This window comes from Vombatus ursinus, unplaced genomic scaffold (assembly GCF_900497805.2).
Source record: "Vombatus ursinus unplaced genomic scaffold, bare-nosed wombat genome assembly UNPS02010193.1, whole genome shotgun sequence".
NCBI lineage: Eukaryota > Metazoa > Chordata > Mammalia > Diprotodontia > Vombatidae > Vombatus > Vombatus ursinus.
This window is the reverse complement of record NW_020949971.1, coordinates 235108-252133: the sequence shown is the minus strand read 5'-3', so window position 1 is coordinate 252133 and position 17026 is coordinate 235108. Positions and strand designations below refer to the sequence as shown.

General features: G+C 52.2%; 1 protein-coding gene across 3 annotated transcripts in view; it reads left to right on the top strand.

Moving 5' to 3' along the window:
* Positions 1-17026, top strand: part of DLC1 (DLC1 Rho GTPase activating protein) — a 213464-nt gene that overhangs the window by 177984 nt on the left and 18454 nt on the right. For all 3 annotated transcript variants that reach the window (XM_027853682.1, XM_027853683.1, XM_027853684.1), the window contains 5 exons: positions 2456-2527; positions 4134-4215; positions 9616-9679; positions 10883-12252; positions 13282-13449. In XM_027853682.1, coding sequence (XP_027709483.1) covers positions 2456-2527; positions 4134-4215; positions 9616-9679; positions 10883-12252; positions 13282-13449 — 1756 coding nt within the window. The remainder of the gene's footprint in view (positions 1-2455; positions 2528-4133; positions 4216-9615; positions 9680-10882; positions 12253-13281; positions 13450-17026) is intronic.

Below are 17026 nucleotides of genomic sequence, written 5' to 3'. Positions count from 1 at the left end.
CCTAAGGAAGCCATAGTCCTTTATAGATTGAAACTCCCACCCATTTCCCCTGCATTAATATCTAGAAAGGTCAAGGAATGGGAAGATGTGTGTGGAGGAGAGTGAGAGACAGTCACTTTCCATCTGTGGGCCTTGGGCTGGGTCTGTTTCCTGCTCCGTAAACTGGAAGATTATACTACATGGTGTTGGTGGTTACTTAGAACTGTACCTAGGATTCATCATAGAGTCCTAGAGCTCAAAGTCTGCCTCAGGGCCTCAGGAGGGAGGTGGACTTTGCCCCTTGTGCGCCAGGGGCTGAAGCCCCTATGACAGGTTGGGTTCAGGCTGATGCAGCCTTGGAGAAGGGACCACCATGAAGCAGCAGCGGCAGTGTGGAGTGGATTTTACTGAGGTAGGTCAGGAGTGAGTGTGACCCAAGAGGAGCTTAGTTAGCTCAGAGAGGAGGCTAGGCACAGCTCAGCTCCAGTGAGGGCGTCTCTGGTTCCCTGAGCTTCCAGGGTCTTTGGAAGTGTGAAAGAGCCGAAAGACTGGAAACAACCTTGGCTCATCCTCACTTCTCCCATTCCTGCCTGGGTCTTCCTGGAGGGCGTCCTCAAAGGGTTCTCCTGATCTGGATGCCATCCTCCAAGTCATTCTTTGTCTATGCAGCTTGTTGGGAATCCCACACTGTCAGCCAAGAGCCAGCTCCTTGTCTGAGCCCAAGAGTCCTGGCTGAGACCTTCAGACGGGTTGGGGAGCCTCTGTCACCCACACCTACGTCCACCCTTGGGGGATCCCTTCAGTGCTGGTGCTCTCTCTCCTGCCAGATTAAATGCTGTATCTGTCCCCAGGAAGAGCCTTCAAGGCAGGAACGATCTTCTTTTGTTCATTTTTATATCCTCAGTGTTTATTATAGTTCCTTGAATATATCAAGTGCTTGTTGAACAAATGAATGAGGGGATGTGATGGGAGCAGCTTTTCCGGGGTGCTGTCTGTGGGCCTTATGAGCTGGCCAAGGCCTAGTGATGAGCAGAACAGAATGGTGATGGGCGCTGTGCCCGGATTGTGGGTAGGTTGGAAGGACACTGAGGCCATCCTCTCCTGGCACCATTTGATCATGGCACTCAGCTGAAAAATGGCACCCATGGCCCCTGGGCCTGCACAAAAGGATCCCCTGTTCTTTACCTAATTGTGCAGGGCTACTTGGGGGAACAGAGCAGCAAATAAAGCTGTTTCCAATAAAAATTTCCTGTTTCCTCCTCACACATTTGCAAGCTGTTTGCCTGAGGAAAGCCAGGAATAAAGGCTTCATTGTGCTCCCATTGTATTTTTAGAATCCAAAGGCATTTTTTGTCCTTTGGAGAATGGCTCCCAACATGACCCTCTTCCCGTGCTTGCTGTCCACACCCACACCTCCAGAGTCGGGGGGATCTCTGGGCTCCTTGGGCCGAGCAAGCCTCTGATGGGGCCTGGGAAACAGTGAGAAATAACCAATTTAACAGAAAAACCAAGCTTTTGTCTGACAGAAATAATTTTATGGTGCCAAATCAGGGCAAAGCTTCTGCTTGTCACTTGAGGAGGCCTCATTTCCCCATTACAAGCACAGGCCTTTACAAAATTCCATATTTGGCATTGTCGATTTATTGGGGAGCTGGTTTTAAATTGAATTAAATGAACAATCAACTGAAAACTACTAAGAAGTGCTAACAAGGTGTTCAGCACTGGGATAAATCCTGGGGGCACCAACGGAAACAAGGAAGCTAGCCTTGCTCTCAGAGTGCCTACTCTCTCATTGGGAAAGACAACACATAAAGGACAGTTGTGGGACAGACGGGGGGGCCTGGAGATCCTGAGGTGAAGAGCACAGCCCAGGAGCCCCACATGACCTCAGTGAGGCACAGGACAGTGATGGGAGAGGCCAGGTCTAGAAGCAGGGAAGGCAGCACCGGGTGACTCCAGGGGGTGGTAACATGGCCTAGTGGTCCCTTCATGTCACCCCTCTATAACTATAACTGTAATTTTATGTATGAGATGATGTCCAAGAAACCTGAGGTCTTCCTCTGCGGTTATGCCAGGTTTGAGCCTCCATGGCCACTGGCTCTGTCCCTTCACTTCACAAATATGCCAAAGTCTGCCCAGGCTGAAAACCCTTCTCCTGGCCCTTTGGACTTTCTCCCCAAATCTCTTCTCTCTCCTCCCCTTATCTAGGCATCAGCAGCAGTCCCCTAACCTCTCGGTCTCTGTCCTCGTCCAGCCCCTCACCTCGAACCAGGCACACAGCTGACAGCCTCAGACGTCCTCGATGCTGGGCCGGTGGCCTTCTCTCCTCTTGGCCTTCTTCCCACTATTTATTTTTGCAGCTGAGAAAGGCTCCATTTCCCCTGGGACGCGATTGTTCTTTCTTTTTCTCCTTGAGTGCTGAAGGTGGGTGAGCCCTTCAGGACTAACCAGGCGTCTTGTCTCTGTTCCCCTCCAGAAATCGAGGCCAAAGAAGCTTGTGACTGGCTGCGGGCAGCCGGTTTCCCTCAGTACGCCCAGCTGTATGAAGGTGAGTGGGGAAGGGGCACAGGGCTTTGGGCAGCAAAGCACCATTATAAAAGAATCTGAGAGGTCACCTGTTCTGGTCAGTAGAGAGCTGGCCTTCAGTCTCGGGTTCTGGTCCTTGCTCTGACATCTTGGCTATGGAGCCCCGGACAAGTCATTCACCTCTGTGCTCCAGGCCCCTCTCTTTCTTTTTTTTTTTGGGCTAGGCAATAGGGTTAAGTGACTTGACCAGGGTCACACAGCTAGTAAGTGTTATGTGTCTGAGGCCACATTTGAACTCAGATCCTCCTGAATCCAGGGCCGGTGCTCTATCCAGGACTCTCTCTTAAGAACATTGACGGGGGGATCCCAAGCCGCAAACTCAGTGCTGCTCATAGGAACACTCCTGCCCTGCCCCCTTTGAGACCAGGAAAACAAAATCAGGGTTCTGTGGAGGCCTGTGGATGGAGGGATTTCTGACTGGAAGAGCCATTATTGGGTCATCTGCCGGAGACGCGGTGGCTGATGGGCTGTTTTCCAGCTTTTTCCTTGTGGTTTCCCCTTCCACCAATGACTCACTCACTCAGGGGCTCAGAGAAACGTTCACTGGGGTGACTCGTTGCCGCGTCACGTCCTCGTACCTGTCCTCGTGTCTAACGAGGGCCACCCCCAGGACGCAAAGTGAGTCCTCCTGCTTCTCGAAGGTGGAGCCAAAGCCAGTGTAGTGATGAGCCTGGCTCCTGCTCGCGGCTCTTAGGCAGGCCAACTGCCTCCTCCGCTTGACCTCCCATTGCTGCCGAATGGTGTTGGGGTGGGGGGGAGCAGCGGAAGGTCTTGCACTTGGCAGCTTCCCACATGTCATGCCAAGGATCCCAGCTCTGGGGGCATCGAGGCAGCACCCGGCCTGGAATCAGGAAGACCTGAGTTCATGTCTCAGATACTTCTTAGATGTGTGGCCCTAGACAAGTCACTTCTGTCTGCCTCAGTTTTCTCATCTGTAAAATTAATTAAATAATAAATAATACCTATCTCCCAGAGATGTTCTGAGAATCAAATGAGATAAAAATTGAGAAGTACTTAGCCTATGGCTGGTACGTATTAGGTGCTGACTATATAAATGTCAGTTGCTATTATCATCTTCATTATTATTGCTGCTAGAGGGGGTCTTGGAGGTTATCCATTCTCAGCCCCATCCTTTTGCAGGAGCTTAAGTGACCGGTCCAAAGTTGCTCAGGTGGGTTGTAAGGAGGGTGAAACTCAGATTCCTCAGGAACTGTCATAATTTCCCCTTCACCCAGTGACTTTCCATCTCACCTTTTCACAGGAAAACCCATGGGCTTAAAATAGGCTCTTTAGACCCACCCTGGTCCTGCTGCCTGCCCCTGGATGAAATACACACACACACACACACACACACACACACACACACACGGTGGCTCCTCCTCTCCAGTGTGGCTTAGACTTCACTTGCTCTCTGGGGCAGATATTTCTGCTCCCAGAAGGCTCCAGGTCTGACCTGAATGGTCTTTCTGGAGGATGCTGCCGCAGCAGCCTCAGTGATCTCCAGCCTGGTGGGCCCTCCCAACATGTGCCGGCTGCTTTCACAAAGGCTTGCCTCTTGCCCTCCGCAGATCTCCTGTTTCCCATTGATATCACGCTGGTCAAGAGAGAGCATGACTTCTTGGACCGAGACTCCATTGAGGCCTTGTACCGGTAAGTGGGAGCCCTGGTGGGCTACCCCTTCCCAGAAAGGCCACAATGGGTGGGGGAAGCATGTCTTGTCCTGCTCAGGCTTGGCCCTCTCAGGCTGCCCTCACAGCCGAACTGCAACTTGTTTATAGGGATCCCAGGCTGTTTCCTGCCCAGCATCTGCTCGATGATGTCCAGGGGCCGGAAACATCTCTCCTCCCAAACCAAGGACTTGTGTAGAGGTCACCTCGATTTGCTCACACCTGTTCTAAAACTTGGGTTGATTCTGCCACTCAGAGCAAGAGGCCTCTTCCCTGAAAAGGGCTGGGGTATAGCATTTCCTTAGTTACATTAATTGGGGGTAGAGGTGGGGCTTAAGCCTTAAAGAGGCTTAGTGTTCCATCCCTGAGGGGTCAGGGCGGGGAGGAAAGAGATCTGGAATGGGGACTAGATCAGGGTGAATCCCCACTAGGAGGTATGGTGAGAAGATTAGCTCTGGAGTCAGAGGAGGTGTCCCACCTCTAGACCTCAGGAAAGGCCCTCCACCTCCCTGGGCCTCAGTTTCTTCACCTGTAAAATGAGGACGTTGGACCCAATGGCCTCTGAAGTCACTTCCAGATTTATATCTAGGGTCTTTTCAAAGTGAGGATTCTTGGGAGGGAAACAGGAGGGAAAACAGATGCAGTGAAAATATGCCGCGCTCCCCAGCCCCATCGATTTTCAGCCATGACCAGATTCTCCCCACCTGATTTGGGGAGAATATACGGTGTGACCTCTCTCAGAATGAGGCCTCCCAGGGGCCCAACACATCAGGTCCCTGGGCCCTGGATGAAGCAGCTGTCGGTCTAAAGGAGCGACAGCTCCCCGACCCAGAAGGTCAGAAGGGTCAGACTGACCCTGGAGACAGAGACTTGGCCACTGTCAGCCGAGGCTTCCACAGACTGCCAAGGAGGGCGTGGCAGGGAGACTGAGGAAGGGCCGTCAGGGCCATGGCTCTGCTGTGAGGCCTGCTGTGTAGGCCTTGGGAATCATGTTCACTCTTTACAGAAGCAGGCTTATGCTGCAAGAGAAAGCCCTCAGCAGGAGAGGCAATGTGGTCAAGAAGACCCGTGTTCAAGTGCCGCCGTAACCCTTACTAGCCATGTGACCCTGGGCTCGTCCTTTTCTCCATCTCAGGGATCAGTTCTGTCCTCTGGTCCCTCCCGGCTTTAAAGCACCATCGATCTCTCCATGGCCCGGTCCACAGACCTTTGTCCTCATTCTCCTCGTCCCCTCTGCAGCCTTTGACCTTGTCAATCGCACTCTTCTCTCCAGGACCTCTCCCAATGGATGTGTCCCAGACATCTTACCCGTGGCGTGTCCTTCCCCCACACTCTCCCCTCCTCTGAACCTTCCGGCTCTCGTGTTCTCTCCACGACTGCACATTGAATCTGCCCTGGTGCCCATGCCGGGGTGAAGAGCCCCACCCCCACCCCCCTCTGTTCCTCGAGCTTCCGCCTCAAGTTGGGCTCAGATACTTTGGACAATGGTTTCCTTCCCTTTCATCGTAGCCTTTCAGTTGCATTTCGTGGCACTTTTCCTGCTCATTGAGTTTGGACGGATGGAGAAATGGCGCCTTCATGGGGCGTCTTAGGGGAAGGGACAGCTGGGGCCTCCCTGATGCCCCCAATTCTGGCGCCATCAAGCTCCTGATTATTTCAGATTTCTCTTGCCTGCCTCGTTTGTTCCGAGTTGTCAGCTGCTGTCTCCCCAGCAGCCTGGGAGTTCTCCTTAAAGGCAGAGACTGTCTTTTGTGTCTTTGGATCCTCAGTTCTTAACACTTCATAAATGCTTGTTGACTGACTGACTAATGGCCAGTCAGTCTTGACGGGCTGGATCTAATAACAGAGTTTAATGGGGAGAAATATGGAGCCTTGCCCTTCAGACCAAAGAAATCTGCTCTGCACAGGTCCAGGAAGCAGGAGACGCATCCTTACAAAAAAAGGTTGGGCTTGTAGGTGCCCAGGGCATGATAAGTCAACCATGCCACATGAGAGGCAGTGGAGTGGAGTGGTTAGAAGCCCAGATTTGGAGTCCGGGAGGGCAGGAGTTCTGGTTTCTGTGACCTTGGGCAAGTGATATAACTGTTCTTAGCCTCAGTTTCCTCATCTGTAAATGAGATAGTCTGGGGACCCTGGCAGTGCCCCAAATGTGTTAGGGATAAACTCATATTGTGGATTTCTAGCCTGGCCTCCATGGAGGAGAACCCAGGCAGCCCCTGCTTTTTCATTGTAGCAACACCTGGTTTTGTAGCATCATCCTGGGAAGTCATTAGCACCAGGTTTGATGTCCCCCAGTTGGAGGCAGGGGCTGAGAGGGGACTAAGGTAGCCTTGGTCACAGAGCTTGGGTGGGAGGCAAGAGTCAAGGTCAGCTCTTCAGACCACAATGCCAGGCAGCCTCTTGGCAACTTTTATTGGTGGGCGGTTGGGGTGAGGGAGTTTGCAGTAAGGAAATCCCTCTACCCTATAGATTGGCATCTTTTGGAGAGTCGCCAGGGACATTGACGCTCCAAGGATGGCACATTGAGAATGGGCCAGAGCGGTCCTTCTGACGCTGAATCCAGCTCCCCTTCCATGTCACTGTGGCCCTTCTCACACTCTAGATCACCTATGTCCTATTTTTCAACATTTTGGCCTTCTGTGAAGTTAGCATAAACCCCTTAAATTGTAGGGCTTTGTTTTAATTGGACCAACTGTCAGAGACAGACAAGGTCTAGCTTTGGAAGAGGTTTTAGAAATCTCCTTGGAAGAAAACAGAACAATTTGGGGTCATTGAAAGTCCTGCCTTTAGAAACGTTTTATCTGGAATAAGCAGGGGTGCTGGTCTCCTTTCTCTGGGCCAATTATCCTATTTCTGGGGCTTTGGGCCTCTTCACTTTCCCAAACCCTTGGAGGCTTCCTTCATCCAACCAACCTGTTTCCCTCATGGAAAATGAGGGTATTGGAATAAAATCCCTCCCAGCTCTCTATAAAACCTCTATCTTGTGTTTTCATATCACCCTCATATAGGACCCTCCCCCACCCCCTTACGCAGCACACTAACCCTTATTTAAAAAAGAGAAGGGAGGGGAAGAGACAAGCTAATTAAAACTCACCAAGTTGTCAGCACATCACCTCCAGAAGGAAAGAGCCCCCGATTTGATTCTACTTTTTTTTAATGGTGTGACTTAATGTTTTCATCATTTCGAGCTTATTGTGAAATGTGGTACAAGTTGTGGGTCTAAACCTAATTTCTGCCAAAATGCTTTCCATCCTGAAATCTTCAGCCATTGCAGATGATGACACCCATCTCCTACAAGTAATTGTGTTCTCAGGTTGAATGGGATGGTTCACGATTCTTCCCCTTCTCAGCTGTTCTGTTCCTTAACCAGCACCAAATAACGTCACGGATGGCTCGTTAGAGCACCCTTCGAGGCCTAGAGATCCAGCTCTGACCCTTTGATTGAACAGTGGCAGAGAACTCTGCAGGAGGCCCTGGGTCGGGGGCTGGGACACCGCTCACCCTCTGGGCCAGCCTTGCACCCAGGCTTGCTCTGTGAAATGAAGCCCAAGATGGAACCTTGTGGTGTTTGTTATAGAATTTCCCAAGCCAGCTGTGTGGACTTGAGGCCCAAAGTGAGCGCCACCTAGGCACCCTGGCAATTCCTGTGATGATTTCAGCGAGGCCGGGGTGCTAGCAGGGTTGCCTAGGAGAAACGTCCTCTTTTCTCTTGATTACATCTTCTCTCTCCCTTCCCTACATCCCCTCCCCCTCCCTCCTCACTCCATCTCTTTTCTAAAGAAGATTCTTTATGGAGCATACTCTGGGTTATCTGCCACGACTGCCTGGGGCTGTCTTCTGTAAACAGGATGCTGACCTAGGGTGCCTTTAATCTGTCAGGGCCAGGAGGGCTTATCAGTCAGCCCCAATGTGTTTTACCCTGAAACATCAAAGGAGGCCCATGGCCGGCCTACAGCCTAACCCAGGTATTCTTGTGCACATTAACAGCCCAGGCCTATAAATAATGGCCAGGCCAGGATGGCAGAGAGCCGGCAGACACACACAAGTGGGGTCATCTGGAAGCCATTAGAGGGAAGCAGGGGTACCAGGCCATCTTAGCCAGGATGCTGTTGGGAGTTGACTCATTAATGCCCTGTTACTGCGTTACATTCCTTGGGCTTTTATTTGGGGATTTTGTTTTCAAGAAAATTAAGTTAACATTGGCTCCCAAAGTCAGGCTGGCTTGGCTTTGGGCACCATCAGGAGAAGGTGGGGGACCCGAGGGACCCTGGAGTCTCGACAACAGAGACATCTGAAAGCATCCTCTAAAAGAAAGTCCTTTAGACTTTGATCGTTTGGAATCACAAAATCCATTCACGAATGTACTAGTTAGAAGTAGGCCCTGGAGCCGTGGCCTTGTGGCTTTTGTTCAGGCAGTTATCAGAGAGCCAGGCATTTCTGTCCCGAAAGGCATTTCCCAAAATGACACAAGAATGCTGGGGAGCTGGCTCTGTTTGCCCTGTTGAAATGCTCACCCACCTGCATGGACCGCACTTCACCACCCCCTCTGGAAGGTGTCACTCATTAAAAAGGCTCCCACACTGGGAGCGGGGCATCTCAGAGGCCCACTGCTCCTGGTGGTGGCTGTCTTCCAGGGGCTGTCAGTGCATTTCCATTCCTCCTCTGTTCTTGGGTGGGCTTTTGGAGCGTGGGGCGGGGGAAGGGAGGGGCACACCATCAGCCTCAGTTTCCCAGCTACTTTCTGCTCATAAGGCAGCGGGACATCGTGTGCAGCTGCATTGGCCCTCCAAAACATATTTGTTCCACATCACCAGGCTCCTAAAATGGGAAGTGGGTAGGGCCTTATAGATCAACCTGACTATGGTATAGACGGTGGCAGGCCATAGTGTGTAAGGGGACTTACACATAGAGCTATCTGTGGCCATCTGTCAATGAGTGCATGAAAAAACACTTTTCAGGTGCCAAGTGGTGTGCTGAACACCAAGGACACACACACACAAAAACAACAACCAGACGGCCCTTGTCCTCAAGACCCCAGGGTCCTTGGGACACACTGGCCAAGGAGAGAGTTGGTCATTCTGCTACTTCATCTCTAATGATTGCACCTTCTCTTTCTGATACAGACCCAGCTGAGGGGGCCGGGGGGCTTGGGTGGTACCTACTGTGACAGTGACTTTGGCAGCCCTGGATCAAAGGCATCCCTTCGGTGGCAGAGCCCGTGTTCCACATTCCTTCTCACTGGAGATGACCACATCCTTGTCGAGAAGCTCCGAGGGGCATGAGGCATAGGGCGCCCCTGGCTGCTGCCTCGGGGTTGGCTGGTAGGGGGAGCCACCTGGCACTGCCCTGCTTTGCTGAACACACGTATGTCTTTGCTCTGCAGGCGCTTGAACACGTTAAATAAGTGTGCAGTAATGAAGCTGGAGATCAGCCCCCACAGGAAGCGGGTAAGGACATCGATGGCCCCGTTGGCATGTGTGTTCTGCCACACTGGCACACTGACACCAAGGTGCCCCAGCGGGCTGGCGTCCTGAGATCTGGGGGGAGTGAGGGAAAGGGGCACCCAAGGAGGCTGGATAGCAGGCAGTAATAGCCTGGCCTTCTTCCGTCCATATGTACCAAGAGAGGCTGGGTAACGTGCAAGGGACAAATGTCATGCCTGGAGAGACTGAGCTGTTCTAGCCGGGCCAAGAGCGGTCCCCAGTGCTGCTGGAGTGCTCGAGGCAGAGGGCCTGGGGCCTACCCTGGTGCTTCCACTTCCTGTCTGAGGGAAGCCTCCCTCAGTCTCCTCTAAACCAGTGGCCTCTGAGGCCCCTCCCAGCCTTGAGCCTCAGTTTCCTCATCTGTAAAATGATTAGGTTGTACCAGCCGGCCTCCAGGGTTCTCAGCACTAGATATGGGAGGCCCAGGATGGACATAGGAGTTGTTTTCTCAAGTTTGGGAAGGGAGAGGAGAGAGCGGGGCAGCCCCTGGCCCAAGGGCATTCTCCTGGTCCCCAGAGGGCATGCTCCTCTGGGGAACAGGCTTTTCAGGAATCATCCTGGATCCCCTGCCTTGCCCTGAGTCACCTCTCACACACACACACTCTCTCTCTCTCTCTCACTCATACACACACACACACACACACACACATACTCTCATGCACATACACACACATATACTCTCACACATGTGCACACGCACTCTCTCATACACACACGTGCTCACACACTCACATACACACACTCCTATTTACACATACTCTCATGCATTCACACACTTACACACATATACACATGTACACACTCACACACATACTCTCGCGCACATACACTCACAAATATACTCTCACACATGTGCACACGCACTCTCTCTCTCTCTCTCTCTCTCTGGCAGTCCTCCCTCTAGCACTGGCTCCAGCTGGACATTGTCTCCAGGTCAAAACTTCCCTTGACCTCAGGGGTCTCTGCCGTGACCGCCTGAGCAGCTGCTCTGGACTCCTAGTGGCTGACCCAGTCTGTGCCACTTGGTACGATGGTTCCCTGGGATTGAGAAGAGCTTTTCTGCTTTGGTTTTGTTCGTGCACACTTGCCTGCGTCTTACTCTTTGTCTCGTGACAGGTCTTGCCGGTGGCCATGGCATGTGACTTACCCCTTTTTCTTTCTTTCCAGAGCGAGGACTCAGATGAGGATGAGCCGTGCGCCATCAGCGGCAAGTGGACTTTCCAGAGGGACAGCAAGAGATGGTCCAGGATGGATGAGTTTGACGTCTTCCCTCCCATACCCAGCCTGGCTGCCGGGGCACCAGGGAACCAGACCCTTGCCAGTACTGCTAGTCGAGAAAGCCTGCTGACTGACTTGAGTGACGGCCAGGAACTGGCCTCCATCCGCAGCCTCAGCAGCGCCAACAGTCTCCCAGTTGAACCTGGCATGCCCCGGGCAAACTCCGTGGTGAGTGTCTGCTCCTCAGGTCCCCGGGAGGATGGTTCCCTGCCGTCCCCCACAGAGCTGCCAAGCATCAGCACCAAAGCCCAGGGACAGCCAGCCAAGGCCAAGCCAAGAGGCCTGCTCAAGAGGATGGAGAGTCTGAAGTTACGGCGTTCCCACACCGGCAGGACCAAGGCAGCTCCCCCAAAGCTGGGCCTGGTCATCAGTGGCCCCGTCCTGCAGGAGGGGGCAGTCCAGGAGAAGCTGAGGCATCTGCACTGTGTGGAGATCTCCAGCCTGGGTAGCAGCCACTTCAGCGTCCCTGGTGTCCACAAGAGAAGCATCTCCAACTCCACCCAGACCAGCAGCAGCAGCAGCAGCAGCCAGTCAGAGAGTGGCAGTGCCGTCAGCACCCCCAGCCCCGTGACCCGGACCCGCAGCCTCAGCACCTGCCAGAAGAGGGGTGGAATGTACCTGGAAGGCTTTGACCCCTTTGACCAGGCGGCTTTCGACAGCGTCCTCGAGCAGAACCGCAGGAACCGCGACAGCTGCCCAGAGGACACGATATTCTACATTCCCGAGGACCACAAGCCCGGCACCTTCCCCAAGGCCCTCTCCAACGGCCGCTTCCCTCCCCCGGGCAACGAAGGCTCTGCCACCAACTGGAGGGCGGGGAGCTTTCATGGCCATGGCCGAGAGAGTGCCAAGGGGCTGCGGCGGCACAATTCCTCCTGTTCCGTAAGCAGCCGCCTCAGCGTCTATGACAACGTGCCTGGCTCCAGCCTGTACTCCAGCTCCGGGGACCTTGCTGACCTCGAGCAGGAGGACATCTTCCCCGAGCTGGATGATATCTTGTGTCATGTGAAAGGGATGCAGAGGATGGTCAACCAGTGGTCAGAGAAGTTCTCCGACGAGGGGGACTCTGATTCTGCACTGGACTCGGTCTCCCCCTGCCCGTCTTCCCCAAAGCAGACCCACCTCCAGGGTGACAATGACCGCACCTCGCCCAGTGACCTCGACAGTGTGGGCAACTCTCTGAACGAGCCTGAAGAGCCCTCGGACATCCAGGAAAGGAGGGACTCTGGCGTGGGTGCGTCACTGACACGCTCCAACAGGTGAGAAGTCTGCCTTCTCCACATGGGGAGGGCTCTGGGCTCTCACCAAAAAGGTGTGGATGGGAGAGAAAGGGAGCCAGAGAAATCAGTGCCTGGTACCCGGCTACTTCCTTCTGAGAAAAAGGAGCAAAAGAGAAGACACAGGACCCGAAGTCAGGAAGATCTGTGTTCAGATCTCATCTCAGACACTGATTTGTTGTGTGACCTGAACCAGTAACCTAGCCTCTCTGTGCCTCAGTTTCCCCATATGTCATTGAGGGGATAGATGCGATGGCCTTTAAGGTCCCTTCCAGCTTTAGACCTTGGATCCTGCCATTCAGTTACCAGGAAGGCACCAGGCTTGTAAATCCTAACCTTCCCTAGGATGAGATATTCTTCTTTTATGTGTGTATTTGTGTGTGTGAGGTAATTGGGGTTAAGTGACTTGCCCAGGGTCACACAGCTAGTAAGTGTCAAGTGTCTGAAACTGGATTTAAACTCAGGTCCTCCTGACTCCAAAGCCAGAGCTCTATCCACTGCACCACCTAGCTGCCCCTGGGATATTCTTCTTGCTGGCTCTGCCCCTCAGAGATGCTCTCTCTGCTCAGGTTTTCCTATGCCTTAGTCCAGTGGTGTCAAACTCAGAGAAGCAGAGCTCTGGGCCTTTCTCCCGAAGAGAGCCTAGAGCTCAGCCTCTCTGTGCTGAGCTCAGAGACATGCCTAAGTTGGGTAAGCCTATGGAACTCAGGCTCGCTGGCAAGAGGTGTAAGAAGCCCAGAGTTCCTCCACACTTGGACTTTACCAGTCCTTTAGAGGTGGGAGAGAGAGAACAGGTGTGTTAATAATGCAGGTTAGGCAGCTAAGCTGCACAGTAGATAGAACATGGAGCCAAGAAGACATGAGTTTGAATCCTGCCTCAGACCCTTCTTAGCTGCGGGAGCCTGGCTAACACCAGTGAGCTGGTCCAGATAAAATGCTCTGCGAATGCTTAGTCGTTGTTGTTAGTGTTATGATTAAAACTGACTCCTGATGGCCTCCTGCTTCATCCAGGCCCAGGCTAAGCTGGCAGAGCTCCCATCAACCTGGCGAGAGCTCCACTGTGCCACAGATCAGCTCCCAGTCTGTGGCTCAGATGAACTTGCTGCAGAAGTATTCGCTCCTCAAGCTGACGGCCTTGCTGGAGAGGCACACACCATCCAACAAGCATGGCTTTAGCTGGTGAGTTCCAGGGCCCGGAGACCCAGCAGCTGACTGTGGGGAGGATGGGTGGCTTCAAGCCTTGAGCACTTGTACATAGCACCTGTGCTTGCATCCCCCTGACAGGATGGGCTCAGTTGTACGATTGTTCACAGAAGTCAGGAGAAAATCATGTTAGGATTCCCCTATTGGGGAAGTCAATTAGATGGTAAGCAGTAACTAGACCTCTACTACGGGCCAGGCATGGGCAGATGGTTACAAAAATGAAACCACTGCTGTCCTCAGGGAGTTTACTTTCCCCTGGAGAATTACAAATAGATAAATAAATACAAAGGATAGGTTCAAAATAAAACAAAGTGGGGAATGGCACTAACTAACTAATGGGGGGAGAATGAGGAAAGGCTTCAGGAAGGGAACTCGAGCTTCCAATAAGGAGAGTATTGCAATTCTATAGGACAGACCCTGTGGAAGCATGGAGGTGGGAGAGGAAATGTCACAATTTGGTTGGAGCAGGGTATGGAGAAGAGAACAGAGTCAAGGGTAGTCAGGATGGAGATAGAAAGTGTATCATACTGTAAAAGGTGGAGAAGTTTGGGTCTTTATCTCAGAGGTCATGGGAATCACCGAAGTGCCTTAAGCAAGGGAATGACCTGGCAAGGCCTGGACTTTAGGAATAGAGTCCCAAGTAGAATTCGTAGCAATCGTCCAGATGAGAAGGGGAGAAGACCTGAATGAGGGTGACTGAAGGGGGAAGAGGGGAAAGGCTTAGCATTTGATTGGATGGGATGGGGCAAGGGAAGAATGAAGGGTTGGGGATGACTTTTAGGTTGGAGGTGACTAGAAAGACGGATGGTGGTGGTCTTGATGGAAATAGCAGTGTTCAGAGGAGGCAGGCAATTTGGGGGAGAGACAGTGAGTTCTGTTGTGGATAGGTTGAATTTAAGATTCCTAAGGGGACGTGACAGTGGAGACATCCAGCAGGCAATGGGAGATATGAGCTGCCATCACTCATAGAGGTGATTGTGAGGAGCTGAGAAGACCATCAAGAAGGTGTAAAGAGAGAAAAAAGAGGGTCTCTCTTTAGGAAAGAGCTGTAGTTAGCATGAGGGAAATGGATGAAGACCCAGCCAAGAAGCAGAGATGGAGCGGGCAGACGCATAGGGGAAAACCAGGAGAGAGAAAGGTCATGATGGCCAAGGAGGAAGAGAGACTGGCCATGATGAGCACGATGGGGCCAACTGCATCCAAAGCTGCAGAAAGTTCAAAGAATATGGTGGCAGGCGAGAAGAGGCTATTGGGGTAGCAGCTGAGAGATCATCGTGGCCTAGGAGAGGCCATTTCAGTTGTATGAGAGGGTCAAAAGCCAAGCTCAAAGGGGTTGGAAAGGCAGTAGGAGCTGAGATGAAGGCAGAAGAGCTCTGAATGGTAGCATGAGGGGACAGCAGGGTCATGGGAAGGCAATGTGGGCAATCGGGGAATGTATGTGTAGACAGCATGGACAGAGCTAAGGGATGAGAGAAGGTGGGTGAGAGTAGAGATGAGAGAGAGCAGGATGAAGGGGGACTGACTCCGGGGGAGCAAAAGAAGGGGTGGCCTCCAGGGCATAAAGTTTAGGGGTTGGCCTTGTCAAGGAAAAGAACTTCTCTGTCCTCACAGGCTGAAGCAAAAGAGTCAAGAACAGGTGATAGTAGAGAGGAATAAAGTCAGTCATCAAGCATTTATTAAGGGCCATCTGCATGCCTAGCCCTCTGCTGAGCGCTGGGCAAACAAGGAGGCCTCCTTATGACCAGCCCCATTCTAATGGGTCCCACTGCTGGGTGGTGCTGATGGCCTTGTCTGTCCACAATGGGCAGATTCCAAGCTTCCCACCATCTTGGCACAGGCTTTGCCACAGTTTGACCTGACAAGAAAGATGACACTGGGTCCCCCTCTTTCCTTGCTGAATAGGAGAGGAAGTTAGATGGCGTCTGCAGGCAACCAGGTACCCAAATGCAGAAGGGAGCAAGGTCTGTGCTACATAACCAGACTCAGCATCCATTAAACACCTGCTGTGTGCAGTTCACTGGGCTTGGCAGTGAAGACAAAAGAAAGATTTCTACCCTTTGTGCTTCAGTCTACTCCTGGGGCTAAAACACACACACAGAGATGGGTAGGATTGAAGTAGCTTGAGAAGATGCAGCACCTGACTGGCCGCCATTCTTTCTCCGTGTGGTTAGTGAGTGTGTGTGTATGTGTGTGTGTGTGTGTGTGTATGTGAGAGAGAGAGGGAGGGAGAAGGAGAGACGGAGAAAGTGTGTGTGTGAGAGAGAGAGAGAGAGAGAAGGAGAGAGAAAGAGTATATGTGTGAATGGCTAGTGAGTGTGTGTGTGTATGAGAGAGAGAGACAGCATGTGTAAGAGAGTGTGTGTGTGTGTGTGTGTGTGTGAGTGAGAAAGGAGAGAGGAAGTATATGTGAATGTCTGGCTAGTGAGAGTGTGTATATATGTGTGTGTGTGACAGAGAGGAGAGATGGAGAAAATGTGTGTGTGTGACAGAGAGATGAAGAAGAAGAGATGGAGAAAGTATGTGTGTGTGTGTGTGTGTGTGTGTGTGTGTGTGTGTGTGAGAGAGAGAGAGAGAGGGAAAAGGAGAGACAGAGATGGAGAAAGTGTGTGTGTGTCTGGCTAGTGAGAATGTGTGTGAGAGAGTGTGTGTGTGTGTGTGAAAGAGAGAGAGAGTCAGTGAGTAAGAGTGTGTATGTGTGAGAGAGAGAGGGAGAGAGTGTATGTGTGAATGTCTGGCTAATGAGTGTGTGTGTGTATGAGAGAGAGAGACAGTGCGTGTGAGTGAGAAAGGAGAGAGGAAGTGTATGTGAATGTCTAGCTAGTGAGAGTGTGTGTGTGTGTGTGTGTGTGACAGAGAGAGGAGAGATGGAGAAAATGTGTGTGTGTGAGAGAGAGACAAAGAAGGATAGACGGAGAAAGTGTGTGTGTGTGAGAGAGAGAGAGAGAGAAAAGGAGAGACAGAGAGATGGAGAAAGTGTGTGTGTGTCTGGCTAGTGAGAGTGTGTGAAAGAGAGAGAGAGTATGTGTGTGTCTGGCTAGTGAGAGAGAGAGAGGGGGTGTGTGTGTGTGTGTGTGTGTGTGTGTGTGTGTGTGTGTGTGTGTGTGTAGGAGCAGAGGGAAAAGCCTTGGTTTGAGTGTTAGAGCATAGACAGGCTTTCCAGGGAAGGAGCAGCCCCTTCCCCTCAGGTGGCTAACCGCTCTGCAGCCCAGAGCGTGTTTCCTACTACATGAGCAGAGAGAAATCCGAGGGAAGAAGTTGGAGTTGGGGAGGGCCTGCTGCTCCTGGCCAGCCTCCTCACTTTTTAGATGAGAAAGCTAAGAACCAAAGGATGTTCTGGGGAGTTGGGGTGAGCGTCACGAGTCCTACCCCACTGTGTGTAGTAAAGACAGGATTTGAACCCAGGCTGCAGGAGACTTCTTCTTTGGCCAGCAAACAAAGAATGGATTCAGGGAAGCCTCCAGGAAGTCAGAGCATTGCATAGCCATAGGCCATTGCTGTCCACACAAGCCCCTGGGGGCCCGACTCTGTGGGGGCATCTTCCCTTATTCTAAAG